This window comes from Anser anser (genome assembly GCF_964211835.1).
Source record: "Anser anser genome assembly, chromosome: Z".
NCBI classification, from domain to species: Eukaryota; Metazoa; Chordata; class Aves; order Anseriformes; family Anatidae; genus Anser; species Anser anser.
Window position 1 is genome coordinate 1,948,175 of NC_139723.1, and position 16,942 is coordinate 1,965,116.

General features: G+C 35.8%; 1 protein-coding gene across 13 annotated transcripts in view; it reads left to right on the top strand.

The window, feature by feature from the left end:
• Nucleotides 1-16,942, top strand: part of MCTP1 (multiple C2 and transmembrane domain containing 1) — a 277,914-nt gene that overhangs the window by 128,084 nt on the left and 132,888 nt on the right. For 11 of the 13 annotated variants that reach the window (XM_083816846.1, XM_083816848.1, XM_083816838.1 and 8 more), the window contains 2 exons: nucleotides 5,138-5,176; nucleotides 16,187-16,357. In XM_083816846.1, the coding sequence (XP_083672972.1) occupies nucleotides 5,138-5,176; nucleotides 16,187-16,357 (210 nt within the window). The remainder of the gene's footprint in view (nucleotides 1-5,137; nucleotides 5,177-16,186; nucleotides 16,358-16,942) is intronic. The other 2 variants (XM_083816841.1, XM_083816845.1) reach the window with 1 other exon arrangement.

Sequence of the window (16,942 nt, forward strand, 5' to 3'; positions counted from 1 at the left end):
CAGGATTGACAATGCCCTGATTCTTAATCTCGAGTTTTCTACTTATTATTAGAAATCAGTCTTGCCAAGATATGGAGCTCACAGCAGTCCTAACAAAGTTACAGTAAAATTAGAGAACTTATGTAACAGCGAAGGAAAGATGACCAATAAGCTTAATACTGAATTGATGTATACAAATGTAGTATAGGTTTAATAGGTCAGGCCACAATTACCTTTTATGCAGTTACCACACGTACTTGTATATTTGTTAATTAGACTTTATTTACTCTCTAAGGAGTAAGTATATTACAAAATATATCACTCAAATTGAATTGTCATCCTTGACTGTTTTTAAAAGGTCTTGTATAATAATGAGGATAATTTTTATTGAGTTTAACTTTGTTGAGAGCAATAAATTTTCAAATGCTGTGCTAGATGATCAAAGCTAATTCTTATCTGCTATAGAAACATGTACTGTATAAAATAGTAATTAAGGAAAATCCCAATCTATATAGTGTTCCATTTGAATGATTACTGCTTCCCTTCTATTTGGTTATCTCTATATAGGTAATAATTCAAATAGTACCTGTTGAAACTTATAGATAGAAACATGTCAGGATCCTTAAATATGTATTAACGATTGCTGCAGAGAAAGTGTGTTCACATCATAACCACTTTTTCCTAAGTCCTTCCAAATTTTCTTAAATGTTTTTGGTTTGATGTTCCTATATAACCTACGTTTCAAAAGTATATTTTCTTCTGCTAAGCTTTATTCGTTCAACTGATTACAAAATGTATGAACAGTTTAAAGTTATATAAGTGGTGTAAAATGGTTAAATTACAAAGCTGAAGAATTCTGAAATTAACGGGTAGCACTTATACGTATTTCATGTACTTAAAGTCCCATGTTCTTAAATTATAAGTGTGCCTTAGGATCATTTTTGGGGAAAGAAAAAGAATAGCTTCAACGGCAGATGTATTAGCTTTCCTACATTGCTATAGCATAGAAGTAGCATTGTGTCTGACCTTATATTTTGGCAGCTCTGTAGTCACACTTCAAACACCAGTTCTCTGAACAATACTTGCTGTTTGTAACGTATTGTTTGAGAATTTTTGCTGCAGATTAGACTTTCCAAGCAGATCATTTAGCTACCTGAATTGGAGCTACTGAGAGCGCTTTGGAGGTCTGGCATTGATGTGTAGATAAGGTCAAGTCTTCTGACAATATGTTTTTTGTATCTAGATAGAGGACAACTCTTAATAGCAAACCATTTTATTGGCATAGCAAAATAGTGTAGGTACATATTACAAGAAGTGTCCTGTCATCGTGAGTAAGAACTATTGATACTGTTAGCACCTGTGCTGGTTGATAAGATATTCCAGTTGGAATTTCAGTGGACTAGTGGCAGAAAATTGGGGGCCTTATTGTGTATTGCTTCCTACCTATGAGGGGGAGCTATTATTGCAAATCATTTTAAAAAGAAGCAGTTACTATGAAATAGTAATAGTTGATCATGTTTTGGATGGAACTAACCTTTATGAAGCCTTGAGATGTGCAAAGAGATGTGAGAGATTTGGTATGGTACACAGATGAGCATTTTCTTCCTTCTTACTGGAAGAATTTCTGACAAAATGCAAATTTTCAGTGTGCTGATAGATAAGATTTTCTTTCTAATTTATAGCTAAAAGGTCCCATTTCCTAAGATCAAAACAAATCTCATCTTTAGATTCAGATAACTATTAAGAATATTAACATTTGCATATAACTATATAAAATTATATTAATAACTGGAAGAGCTGGGAATTTATCACCAAATCTTGTTATACTGTCATAAGCAATGCTTAAGGAGTTTACAGTGCTTCCAGGAGAATAATATTAGACATGGTTTCAATTTAAAACAGGCTCCATATACTATGTTCATAAATAAGAACACGTTGTTTGATTTTCATGGTCTGTTTTCTCAGGAAAAACATGCAGAAGTAGCCTGCAATTGTCTATGAGTATGGGCAACTGAACAAATTAACATTTCTAGCAAATCTTATATGGATCTTTGCCTTCGGTGTCCTAGCGCTTTTTCTGACAGCATAAAAATTGTAACTTTGCAAGTACTAATCTCATAATATAATGCCATTCAAATTATGTACCTGAATAGAGGTCTATTCTTCTGAGTATTGTTGAAAGGAAAAGTCAGATTTGTTCTGACTTTTGAACATTCATTAAATTGTGAATCAAAATTGATGAATGAATTATTCTTATACACCACAGAAGTAAGAATGTTTTTAGTATTCATGAATACTAACACAATTGAGTTGCACTAGTTCCAATAATTCGTTTGCATTTGCTTTGTGCTGTTAACAGTACTTGTTCTTTACATTAATATTGCTGTTTGAATTACTTTGCTTTGATAGAACAGTTTAGTTAACTAGTGTAAACAAAGAAGACTTAAAATTAAAAAGTACACAAAAAGTATGTGTATACAAAAACATAGTAAAATCTATGAGCTCTACAAAAAAATACTTTTATCTCTACTTGTAAAAATATGTTTATGATGTAGTCTCTTCTGCCGTTTCCTTAATTTCTCCTTTTGAAGAATGTAATTTTAAAAAGTCAGAACTAACAAAGAAGTGGATTTTCTCTTCAACATGCTTGAATAAAGCTTGTTTTGTTTCTTTAATTCTGACAGCATTTACCTTTAAATACCTGTACATTATGCATGCCTGTGTGTCATTTATATTGCATGCATGCCAATCAAAAATGTGTATGAGATGTCTGCAAATTCTTTGCTTGGTGGTGTAACCATTGGTGCCGTGGTGCATGTGACTGTTTTGGCTTTCTCTAGCAGAGTGCAGTGCACAGGTTTTGTCACTGGAGAACTTGCACAGTGTCCGTGAGTTCCTTGGAGCTGCACATCTCCTGTGTATTCTCTAGATCAGTCGCTTCCAGCCTAGGGCTTAAAAACAACTCTCGGCTACAGGGAATCAGAAAGTTGGGGGCTTGGGGCCAGCAGAGCTTGAGCACTACTGTTTGGCAGCTGCCAATGGCTTGAGTAACATAGAAAATGGAAAAAAAAAAAGGAAGCATATGAGTGTTACTTGGATATTGCTCTTTGGTGAGAATTAAATTACAGCATCTTTTTTTCCTTAAACAATTAATCCCAAATGATGTTTTTTTATGTTTTGTTTTTTTTTTTTTTGCTTTTGACTTTTTTTGCTTTTTTTGTCAATAAAAATATTGACAATATGCTGTCAATTTGCTCAATTTGCTTACTGTCTTAAATCTTACAGTCTAAAACTGTCAGTCTTACAGTGTAAGCTTGTTTTTGTCTTTTTAACCTTGCCAAAGGGATAATGATATATAATAGAAGAAAGAATGACAGAAGGGGAGTCAGTCATGGAGTATTTTTGTATCACACAGTTCCACGTAGAGTAGACCACCCACCACAACCTGCCCCGTGCTATATATTTGTTTCATTGGCTTCTAAGGGTGGTTTTGATTGATTCAGCTTAACCTGCTGCGGCTGGTGATGTTGCTAGTGCACTCAGCAAGTAAGTCACGTTTCTTTAGCTGCTGCACACACCTAACTCATCGAAGCTGAAATGATACTACACAGGTGTCTGATTCACATAACTGGGCTGAATCATCCTCCCTGCTCACAGCCTGGTCCACAGCTGAGTGGGTGTAGATGTGTGGGATGAAGCAGCTGCGAGGAAGGGAGGTGCAAAGGTAGGTCGGACAGGATGCAGGAATGTGGTTATACAAGAAATGCTATGGGCCTAGAGCTGCTTGCTCCCCACGTGCCTCTCATTCTGCCCATAAGAATGAGTGAAGTGGCTTTCTCCAGCTTTGTAAAAAAATTAATATCTATATATATTTAACAAGGCTACGGTACCATTAACTTAATGGCAGAGCCGTTAAGCTTTCTGACCGTAGCAACTTAACAATTTTCTTCACCAGCTTTTTTCTCCTCCCAACAAACTGCATCTATTGGAACCAAATAACCAAATTCTGGATATTTTAAAAGTAGGGAAAACACGTATTTCTTCCTGGTGTTTGTTTTTTTTTTTTCCTTTGCCCCCCCCCCCCCCCCCCTTTAATACTTATTTTGTACTGAGTAAAACACTCACGTTTCAAAATTTGTTTCAGTCTGAAGAACAAAGCATTTTTGCAATAGTTAATTAAAAAGTAAGCATTGTACTTGTTTTTTCCACAGTCTAAAAAAAGTTTAAAGAGAAATTAATGGCCTTCGATTTATTCTTGCCCAGTGTAAGCACAAGCTGGAAAATGTTGTTAAATTGCACAAACTAATTTCTCTGTATTTCCACAGAACTGCTTTAAGCAATAGTTGTGTTCACAGATAAATTGTCCACAGATAAATTATCCATCTTGACCTGTTTTATTTACCAATTAGGAATCTGTTTCTCTCGACACTATCTTCCAGCATGTTAGAGCAGTACCAAGGTTTTACAGATCACTTACGTAGCAGGACACAGCTACTGTGATTTGTTGTTTTGTTGGGTTTTTTAGATTGAAGGTATGCACTTTTTTCTTGACCATATACTTAATTTTAGCCCATGTGTGTGATTATCAAAAAATAGAGCTATTTTTACTGCTGTGAAGCTAAATAGTAGTGATAATCTTAAAATTTTTGTAATAGATGCATGTTGTCCAAGAATCCTTACGTGGGGCATAGGGTTTATCTTTATGTGGCTATGCCTGTGAGCTAAACAGTAGTGTTCTGAAGAATTGGAGTACATTAATATTTATAAAACAGTCATTCAAGGATCAGGAAAAATTGAATTCAGTATAAGTAATGGCAAATTACTTTTTTTTTCCTTATCCAATTCTTTTTTCTCTTCTTTTTTTTTCTTAAAAAAAAGAAAAAGAAAAATATATTTATATATAAATCTTTTTAACATAATGCATTGTCTCCAGAAATAAGAAATTCATACCACCCAGAGAAGTATACCTGGGTGTGAACACTGCTGCTAGATGTCTGGATTTATTTTAGTTTTGTGTAGTTGTCGCTGGAGTGAGTGTATGTGTTACTGCTTCAGTGGTAATGGTGGTTAAATGTGGATTGTCCCTTTGGAGAGACAGCTGGCCTCCTTTTCTGTATTTCAGAGAAAAGGTAATTAAAATGCTCTATTTTATTTTCAGACAATGCTAATGAGGAAGAGTTGGAAAAGATCAAGTAAGGTAAATTTTAGCATGTGGTCTTCTGGCATTTTTATTACAAGAACTTTGATGTTTTACCAGACATGCCATGCAGGACTTGTGACACAAGATCTATCATCTTCCTAATTGTGTTTTAATTAAATTGTTTGTATTCTGTCAAATCAAAATCATGAAACAGCTGAGCTTTTAATGTAATTATTACATCATTCAAGTTTGTTGTAGCATTTTAGCTTGTCTTGGAAGTCATCTAGTAACTTCTGATAATGACGAGTGAAGGTGTTCTAACTTTTTCTGATAGCTTTAATATCTCATGTATAAACAATTTCTTTTAACACTTATGTGTTAATGTTTAAAAAGAGTTCATGTCAGAGGGTAACTCATGTTCCTATTACTTATTATTATTGCTGTTTACAATGCTTGTGTGAAAAAAATGTTAAGAGTGGCACTTCTCAAAGATAAATTTCTCTGACCACATGACATGCACGTATAGCAAAGAACAATAGCCAGGTTTTCCAAGAGCAGAGGAATCAGTCTTCACTTTATACAGCTCTTCAGATACATCTCCAGGCAAATTCAGTATCTGACTTTACTACTCCTAGGAGTTATGTGAGTGAGAAAAAGGGTCAGCGTATGTTCTTTTCCTCTAGGGAAAGGCTGGGAGACTCACTGTAGCAGAGTACATTCAGTCTTACCTTTTTCCGGTATGTGTTTTCAAAAACATAAAGAAAACGTTCATAATTTCACAGCAGTTTTCTGGCTGCTCTTACTGAATGCTGTTATGCTGCTTTTGAGTTGAGTTGAGCCTTATTATTATTTTTGTAATTATAAGTAGTTTTATATATGAAAGTTTAAATAGTTTTAAATCTGAAAGTCTTCATCTGCATTGGTAGATTTTTTTTTTTAAAATATATTTTCATGTAAAGGTGTTAAAATGAGAACAAATGAAATAGCTATAAAGGGTAATTTCACTTCATAAAATAAGTGATTTACTTTTCTAGCATACTGATGGACAAGGTCATAGGAGGTTATTGATAAACTGTGTTTTATGTACTGCTCACTTGAAAATATTTGCATGATATTTTTAACCTTAAAAAAAAAAAAAAAGGAGCAGGGTTTATAATTCTTGGGCTCTGATTTGGGTTTTTACAAAGTTTGCTTCTGTGATACAGGACGGTATGTAATCTGTGTTTCCTTTCTGAAATCTACAAAGCAAAGATAGTTGGTGGCGTGGTGGTGCATATTTTGCTTCTCGTATGGTTTGTGTAACGTTTCCCAAAATACATACATAAGTTGCTCAAACTTCTTCTACAGTTGTGAGGTTGGCAAAGGGCCTGGCTGTTCTGCACCCTGCCAGCTAACTCCTCATGTGCTGAACGTATTGGAGGAGAGTTTGTAAAATCAGTTTAGGAAAAAATTGTCCCAAACTTCTTTTCAGTTTGACACAAATCTGAGCTTTGATAATCCAGAATGAATGGCATGTCATGATAGCTGGCAATTCTGCAGAGCTGTTCACCTGAATTATTCACCTGTGTTTTCCTTTGTTATGTTCATTTGGTAACACTTAATTCAGTAGTCACCATTTTTGAAAAGGGGAATATCAGAAGATTTAGCAAATAGCAAATGCATGAATTTAAATATTACATTTTTTTACATTTATCTCAGCTCAAGTCATACTTTTGCCTAAATTTGTAATACATGTATAATGAGTAATACACATTGCTATGCTTGTAGTCTGTAGACAGAAGTCTCCCAGTTAAGCCACAGAACTGTGTGATAAACTGCACTGTTTTTTCATTGAAGTCACATTTGTTTTAGTCTGCTCATTTATCTTGTGGGACTCTTCTAGAATTCCAAATCCCTGAACTGTTTTTAGGGGAAAAAAATAAGTAAATTAAAAACATTTGATTTGCAAACAAATCTCTCCAAAAAACAGTTTTCTCTGGGGTGTGGAGTGACCAATATTAAATAAGATGTCATTTGCCCGTTTAAAAAATGTTGAGAGACAGGTGCTTAATGCTTTTAGATAATAAAGAAAGTTCCCTATTTGAGATCCTTCATCTTTGGGGAGTATTTGTACTACATTTATGAGAGTTGAGAAAAAACAGAATTTAAATTTTTTTTTTAAATATCAGTATAAATTTTCCATTTTTTTAAGCTTTCTGAAGTCTTTAACATGGCACTTCTAGGAAATCAGTCCGATTTTGTACATTATGATAGTGTACATTACTTTTTTAAATTGAGGTACTTTAAATCTAGATTTTCTATAATATACATAACTTGAATTTAGGACGTAACAAATGCACACTGCTATCACATCACTATGTTACGAGCTGCTTAACTTGCTTGTAAGTTGAGGAGAGGAGAAGAAAACTATTTGTAGGGTCTGAATAGTCAGAGGCATTCATTTAAACCAAGTAGAGGATTTTTGTAAGCTTCTGCTAGCTTTTTCAAAGGAAAAAATGAACAGCTTTAACCTCTGTCAATGGGTTTTCCTCTTTGTGCGTGGAACCTGATTTTTTTGACTTTCTTGGTACTCCGTGTCAACCATACAGTTTTTCTTTAGGGCAAGTTTTCCTTTTTGTGTTAATTCTTCCCATAGATACAGACTTGTCTTTCTCTTTATGGAAGGACCTCCTGGGTTTCGACCTGCATCCTGGTCTCCCTGTTTTCTGTTTTCTGCTTTTTGCTATGTTTTTAAAACTTTAGGAAAAAATTAGTTCTGGCTTTTTATTTACTCATTTCCCTCAGCACAGAAGCTTAATCAGTCACTGAGGAAAGGATATGGGAAGAGCCTATTAACATGTTGGCAGCATAAAAATGAGTTAGGAATATACACGTATTACTCTCTTTCTTCTCATTTTATATTCTGTTCAGTACAGTGCTGTCAAACATAACAACAAAAAAGTTGCCTCTTTTATTAAGTACTTCCTTTCATTTTTCTCTTAGCTTCTAATGAGGAAATTTAATTTCTTTTGTCATTTGCCTTTACTACCAAAATGTTTTTTAGATAAAACCTTACTGCTTCTAGCACTTCTATAATGTGGAGTGGTGTTTAACATTGAAATCAAAAGCATAAATTTGTGGTCAATCAAGCTGTAATTGTACTTCACTATCAATTTATGTTAGAGCAAATGTGTTTTCCAGTCAAAATTAATTTTTGTTTGTTTGTTGGTTGTTTTTCTTGGTTATAGCTGGGAAAGGAGAAGAGCTGATATGCTTAATTAAGAAAAAAAAAAGTTGGGTATTTTATAGTTTTTACCTCCCACTACAATGCGCTGACTTTCCAAGTGGCTCTCCCTGCGAGGAGTTACAGGTTTTTTTATAAACATTGCTTGTTTTTTTAGAGATATCAGGTAATCCTACCTGCATTTGACAATTAATCGTTTTCATTAACATAAGCAGAAACCTTTCTTTGTGCCACTCTTTCGAAGAACATTTCATGTTATTTTGAGCAGACAGACTTTTCTGCAGAGAATCTGAAGGTACTGGTAAATTTGGCCCCTTTCTCACTGATGCTGTACAATTTGCTGTATAATTGCAGGAAGTTAATTCAGAAGAATGCAGGGGATAGTGACGTCAGGTAGTGTGAGGTGAAGGCAATAAAATATGAAAGAATGATCTTGGAAAGGTAATGAGAGGCCAACAGCAAGGCAGGTGGTTTTGGTGAACAGACTGAATCTCGCTTCCCAGATTTTCAGTTGCCTCGGATATTAAAAAACCTACTTGTGTGCACATTGGATGTGAAAAAAGACAGGAAATAGGAGTGACCACCTGAAAAGTTGTCTTCCTGCCCTAATGTGTGAACACCGTAGCAAACTGTGCTGACTGTTTGTTTAATCTGTCCATAAAAATCTACAGTGATGGATGTTCTGCCACTATGCTATCATTTCCATTAGAATGCTGTTTTTTTTTTTTTTTCCTCCTAGTGTCTAACATTATCTCCTGTGATGCAAATTGTGCTTATCTCTTCCCTTGACACAGATAGATATGTTTTGTCACAGTGATTTGGGCACAATTTACATACGCATTTTAGAGTACGTCTGGGGAAAAAAAAAAAAAGCTATTTTGAAAAAAATACATGTATATTTAATTTGAAGGAAAGTTTTGGGGTGTTCAGGTGCTAAAGATGAAGAGTCTGTAGGAAGAAAAAAAACAATGGTTTAGTCAATTAGGTTTTACTCTGTGTAGATAGTATGTCAGAAGGAATAGTGATAAGATGGGAGAAATTAACAAGACTGTTGATGGTTGACCACAGCCAGCACAAAGCCTTGATGCTGTGCAAACACTGTTCAGCAACAGGTAACAACACAGTGGTGTGTCATCAACAATGTTTTAGGAACAAATCCAAAACACAGCACCTTCCAGGCTGCTGAGGGAAAACTGAACTCCATCCCAGCCAGACCCGGTACAAGGTCAAATGAAGTTTTTTGGTCAGACTGATTTTCTAACAACCTTTGCTGGGTCTTGGCTCACTGTTAGTTGTGGAGCATTCAGGAAGCTTCTCTGAGAAAGACTGAAGGACAGGGACTGTACAGTTTCAGATCAGAGTGCTCAAAACTATGTCCAACCTGATTTTGAACATTTCCAGTGATGGGGCATCCACAGCTTCTTTGGGTAACCTTTTCCAGTGTCTCACCACTGTCTGCTCATTGCCCAGCCTCTATCCATGTTTGGGATCGACCCAACCCATGTGCAGGACCTTGCACTTGGCCTTGTTGATCTTCATGAGGTTCATATGCACTCACCAAGCCTGCCAGGATCCCTCTGGATGTCATCCCTTCCCTTTAGCGTATCAGCTGCACCACCCAGCTTGCTGTCATCCGCAGAGCTACAGGGCTGCTGGGTGAGGAAATCTGCAGGAAAAGATAAGGTGTCACCCTCTCTTCGTTTAAAATTTCTCTTTTGTTTCGTATTTTAGAACTGCAAATTCTAGAATGCACTAGAATGTATTAGTGCTATTAATTTTGTATTATTAACATGTGGCGAGCTCTTTCAGTGTGACTTCGATTAACTGAAATGAAAGCTCCATTCTTCCCAGAAATTAAGATACATTAGTCTGGGTTGCAACAGATTATATATAAACTAAGAGTAAAATTTGTTTTTCATCCTGAAGTCATGACTGTGAAACTGTTTTTGGTTAATTACAGTTGGTGACGAGTGCATTCACTGCCTAAGGCAAGTGAATTAAAGCAGTTTGTAGTTTGTGTTTAGATGACTGTTTTTGCTTTAATTCATCGTTGCAATACTTTTTTCATATACCTTTAAAGACAAAATTATAACTCAGAAACAATTGAAAAAAAAAACTAAATGTAATGTGCTTTCAGCTCCTAACTGCTGACTGTTTTTAAATTTTATTTCAGGTGTTTTCCTAAAAAGATGCATGTTCAGTAGCACTCACTAAGATGCCAAAAACTATGGCCTTATTAACGGATACTTTTATGCCTAATTCAAAATACTTGCTTTATGTGACAGATTTGCCTTTTCCTAGCATGAATACCCGTATGAAGCATTTTTTCTATTTTAAAATAGAAACAAATGCTTTTCTGCTGGAACAAGATGCCTCTTGAGTAGAGAATAAAACTTGGAAATAGCAAATCATGGTTTAAGGATAACAAAGACAAGCAGAAATATGGAGTAGTATGACATTTCTTAATTGAAGGAATTTGCAATCAACGTAGCATCTTTCAAACAAAGCTGTGTATACTTTTAGAATAGGAGGTAGAATTATTTTGAGATGGTTTATAAGAAATTATTTTTTTAAGATTAAGAAAATATTAGCTTTTGTAAGCCATTGGGTTCTGGATGTCAGTTTATCAGGTGTAAATAGTGCTTGAAGGAAAACTGTTAAATAATGGAATAGAAGTAAAAAATGTCAGAATAGATACACCTGTCTGTTAGACGTCTGGCTATAAAAATTATGCAAATATTTGGTGAAGCTTATATTTGCATTATGGATACGTGAGTGGTAGCAGCTGTTATGGTTATCAATCAAAACAGCAGAGTAGTATTTCGGCGGGGGGGTCTGGGTTCAAGTTTCCACTTCCAAAAGCACAGGTAGTTTTCATCAAGAGTTAGTGGCCACCATGCTTCTTTGTGTCACATCCACTTTGGTGTTAGGACAGCGGAAAACAACACGATCATCAGGAGACTTGTTCACTTCTATGTATTGCCAACACAGGTCCCAAGAGGAATTGCTGGGAGGAGGAGAAGGGTGAAGGTTAGCGTTATACCGGCACAGGCTCTCCAACAACTCCTGCCAGCACACCTTTTTCCTGTATAAATATTTCTGCCCTTTTCCAGAAAATATGAGGCCTAATTAGTGCTTTTAGTCCTCTTAATAGAGTCACAACCTTCATCATATTACACATAAGCTGGCTCCAGTATAAAACTACAGTGTGGCTTTCCTTGCGTTTGTTTAAGTAGCATGCACAATTGTTGGACTCCGGAAACCACAAAAATTCATGAAATGTTGCAAAAGTATCAGCTGTTATTTCAAATATTGCAGTGTCACCAGAAGATTGCTACAACAGTGACAATATAAAGTTGTCAGAGCAAACATCCTAGACCCGATTTAACATGGTGGTCATATTAAGAATATACAGGATATAGGGCAGTGTAAACTTCTCAGGTTCTGAAAGGGTTAGATTAGCTTCTCCTCGAATGGAAATGTCCTCAATTATCAATTATTGTTGATCAGAAGTTAAGATAAATATTCTTTCATATTACAGTAATTATCAGAAGTAATCCATTTATAAAGCTCGTTGAGTAACAATGAGCAGAAATTAAAAGGAATTGGCCTTCAGCGGGACTCTGACTTCCTAGTAGCTCAGTAGCTATCTGCTGATGAATTCTGCAAGGTGTTGTATTTTTTCTAATTTCTAACAGAGGAAAAGCATTTTCTGTGCAGTTTTTTTTACATCTGGCTGTCCCTTGATTTTTTGTCATGTAGGCAAGGTAGCATCTGTGTCTATTGACATTCTTAATATATATATATTTTTTTTTCTTTAAATGCTTTATCCGAGCTGTGTACACATCCCAGAAACTGGGGAACTGGGGGAGAAGAATTCTGACTTTTTTCTGGAATTGGCAGCAGTCATTTACAGTGACAGCTTTGATTTGCTTTGCTGTATTTGTGTTTGTATTTTGTTTGTATTTGTATTTGTATTCTGTTCAGCCATGGACTGAAGTATCATTCTTTGCTACACTCTTTCTTGATTGCATTTAATTTCAAGGTTCCAACCCAAAGTTAGTCTTTGTTTAGATAAGCTTTTGCAGGAAACATGGCTGCATCATTTATTTATTTGATTTTATGACTTTTTTGTTTAAATAAGTTTGTGGTAGGCACACTGTTCTAATCTGCCTGCAACAGCACCCAGAGGCACTCATTATTTTTGGGATAGCTGTGCAGACATATCCATGACAGAAGGGAAAATGTTTTCATCCAACTCGGAAATCCTGTTCGTATTAGGCAATAAAACACAGGAGGACTAATGGTTGTATTTAATTTCATACAGTTTAGTAGTCTAGAGAGGTGAACAATAATTCACTGAAGAGTTATTTCTGAGAAGCAGTATATGGTAGTTAGCTTACTTCATCTCTTAACTGCTGAACTGTTCTCAAGCAATAGATTTTGCATTCAAGGACACAGAGATGTGTGTTTTTCTCTTGCAGGCAGCTATAAGCATCTTTTGACATGAAAGACTCCTTTTCAAAAATCTAATTTTTATTTTCTTTTGGGAAAATAAAATTTCACAGTATGCAAGCTACATTTTTTTTTTTTGGTTGCTTGGTTGTTTATTTTGGTTGGTTGGTTGGTTGATTTTTGTTTTGTTTTTAATCACATTAATGCTGGTTAGCTGTGGCCTGAGAGCTTGTCCTTCTCTCAGAACTGTGACATTACACAGACAGCATGGCCAGTTACAGGTGGAAGTATTCTGAAATATAACTTTACACCTACTCCCAGAGAAATTAAAAAGTGTGAAGTTTCTTTAAGTTTTTATCTGTTTGTTGCAGAAGAGTGAAACCAGGATGCAATATGCATCACCTACCTTGTTGGAAATAAGACAGTTAAGAACTAGTTTCAAGAAATATTTCTTCACAGGAGGAACTTGGAAAGAGTCATGCTGATGTCTTCATTTTACTGTCATGGTTTTACTTCTGGCATTGTGGGATGGGTTACAGAAGGTTGCTTAGATACCTAAAAAAGTACCTAGAAATGATGCACCTCTCTCATCCTGTGAAACAAACGTCATAAGGAAAGAACTCTGTGATGTGAAATTAGTCTTATCTTCCATTATTTCATTTATTAGCTTTTGACAAATTTGACTTGAAATCTAGATATTCTCCTTAGCTTTAGTTCCCGCTAGCTGTAGCCCTTCTCTTTCAGTATGTCTTCCTTTTTCAGTTTGCTATTTAATGGATCTATGTGTTGCCAATAAAGCCAGGGAGAGAAGAGCACAACCATGGTCCAAATTCCCTACCTCAGAGAAGCAGCAGCAGCAAGCAGCACATACCAGTTTATTTCTAGCAGCCAGCTTCTTTTATTCCAGCAGATTGAAATTTGGGCTGTAGCTTTGCTACCAGTCAACATGCCGCTGGTATCTGATGAACACTTTGCGCATCATAAACTGTATGATCTGGCTCTGACCTGAAACGGCTTCCTGAAGCAAAACAGGAATATTTGTTCTCAGGATTTCTTCTTGGTTCTCGTAAACTCCTATCTGACCCAGCTGTTCTACACTCTGTGGTGGATCATCTGGTCTTGCCTTGCCACCTCAACTGAAAATTACCTTAGTTGATGAAACTCACTACTGCTCATAAAAAAAAATAAAATAAAATAAAATAAAATAAGTGTGCTTTATATGGTGGCAGCTGCTCTAATGCAACAAGTTATTTTAAGAACTGTTGAACACAGGGAATTTAGGTCAAGTATATTCTCTAAATGATTCACTGCCTTGTTTGTGATTAGTTAGGTAAAGGGTATATGAGTTAAGTTTTACTTTAAGAGCTCCACAGCTGTAAATGCAAACTAATGCTAAATTTTCCATGAAAATATTCTGGAATTCGTTTAGATTCCAACTCAGTTCTTTAAAAAGCCCTTATGGGTTCTTTGCTGAAATGTCTCAATGAAACCTCTGCTTCTGTGCCAGTAAGAACTCTCTTTCTAAGCATGCTTTGTCTCATTTTTTTGATTCCTTAACCTGCCTCTCATCACACTGTGTTCAGGGTAGAGTCAGTTTTGGTTAATACCATTCAGTCCTTCTTTTCCTCCAAACCTTCTAAGAAACCAAACAATTAGGAAATGCTACCACTTGTTCACAAGACAAGTTTTCAGAAGTGTTGACTGTATACTGCCAAACTAAGGGCATTATTGCTGAGGTAAAATTCATTACGTTTAATAATTTTACCTTGTTGTAAATGAAATCTCTTCTAACAACTAAGTTTCTTTCCTGTGTCCTAATTTTTGTAGGGTTTCTACTTTCTGGTGTCACACTGCCGCTTTATGCCACAGGTTAAGGTTACTCCACAGCTGAACTCCATAGTTCCTTGTTTGCCTTTGCAGTAACAATAATTTTTTGAGAAACTTCTCTGCAGTCAAATCCTTCACTACTGCAAGGTAGATCTTAACTAAACAGTGAAATATTTTGGCAGTAACCATATTCATCGGAATGAATAGCTATTAGAAATACATATCAATATGATATGCAACATACTGCTAAAAGCATGTTACTCGGGTTTACTCCCACCCCAGTGAACCCAGTCCTTACGTATAACACTTCCCTCTGGAGTTTGGTGAGAGCAGATTGTAATTCAGTCATTATACTCCAGTGTACTTTTTGTAAGCTTCTCTGGATAGTAAATAAAGTGAAATTCCTACCCTATGCATTTGCATGGTTATAACCATCCAGTTCTGTTTACCCTGCGAAAGACTCAAACCAAATTTGCACTGAAAACCCTTAAAAGAATGTGTAAGATCAGACAGAATGATCTTAAAGAATGTGTAAGATCAGAGATGTGTAAATGATGAAGCTAACAATGCAACAGCATTTTATTGTATGGATGGTTCCTGAGCCCACAAAGCCTTTGCTGCTCAAACTACATTGCATAATAAAGAGAATGCAGCCTTGATATATTTACAGCCCAGTGTCGGTGCAGACATGAGGTTTTTTGATTCCTAGGCAGAGTAGTTTGTAAGTTAAATATTGTATAGCTATCTAATGGTCTGATTTTAGATAAGGCAGTTCTGAATGAATACAATTGCAGATTAAGAGGTATCCTCCCACACACCTGAGACGTGTTTTCTATAACTGAAAAGTGCAAAAGTGGTATGTCAGTTCTCCCCACTCTTCCACCCTTAGCGGAGTTCATTGGTGAATGCTGTGGCCATATGGTTTGTGGGTGTCTATGTGAACTTTTTTTCCCCAAAAGTTAGCAATTGAGAGGTCCACAAGTTTCTACACAGTTCAAATTAAAGGTTCGGCAAAGTCTCATCATGAAAATCTTCAACTAGCGTGTTGGCACTTAATTCAATTCTCCATGCTGCAAATAGTTGTCAAGCACAGGAGTTTATTGCTTTATTTTTCTGTGGTCCACGCTTTTTGTGGTGGATTTGTTTTATTTTAATGGAGGTTTCATTTTCTTGCTGTTCTCTGTTTTAATGTTTGTTCAAGTTCCTTCAGTCATATGCAACTCATATAACAGACTTTGTAACATTTATTTGTAATGTTGCTAGTTTGTTCTGCAGAGAGAGAAGTGAAACAGGAAGAAAACAGACTTTTTTTTTTAAACATTTCCTTAAGCAGTATTAGTTGAGTTTCATTCTGCAAAAGCAGAACATGACATTACCTGCACATTAGTCACAATTTTCTGTCCAAGTAATTCTTTATAATGTGGTTTATATATGTACTGCCAAATCACTTTAAAATGGCTTAAGATGGTTGTTTACATTCATGATAATACAAAAAAGAACATTAAAACACAGGAAATCTATGGATTTGTTTTAACTAAAACTATGTTTTTATTTCCCTGAAGTTTCAGACACAGAGCTTACGCCTCTCAGACTTGCACAGAAAATCTCAGCTGTGGAGAGGGATAGTTAGCGTTACCTTGATAGAAGGTCACGAACTTAAGGCGATGGATGCAAACGGGCTCAGTGATCCTTACGTGAAGTTCCGTCTGGGGCATCAGAAGTACAAGAGCAAGGTAATTTTAGCTGTGGTCTGCGCTGCACATAGACACTGTTTGAAATAGTTTCTTCCTGTTTGAGCTTTTTTTTTTTTGGCTTGCATGAGTACTTAAAAAATGCTGGGGATTTATTAGCTGTCAGAGCACCTGGATTTTTCTTCAGATGTTTTGTTGTATTTCATTATAAACCAAAATATAAATAAAATAAAGCCAGATATTAAAAAAAAAAAAAAAAAGGCACTAAAAATGTAGGTGAGCAGGAGGCACACCATATTTTCCATACAGACTGTGTTGGCTTTTATTTCTCGCTCCTGGTCCATCACTGCAGGGGACAATTGTACAGCAATTGTGACAAGTAGATACCACATCTGTGCGTTTCTGGCTTGATGCAAGTAGACTTGCATCATTTGCATAGTGGTGTCCTTGAAGAGAGTTGTATTTATGTTCTCATTTTGCTCATTGTGTCCTTGCAGCAAGTTTCGCTAAGTTTTTGTATATGTATGTGTTTAACATGCAAGGAGGATTGATCAGGGAGAAAATGATTGTAGAGAGCTGCTTGGTTTCCTTGCTATTATTTTCCTCATTCCTGTTGGTTTGAAAATT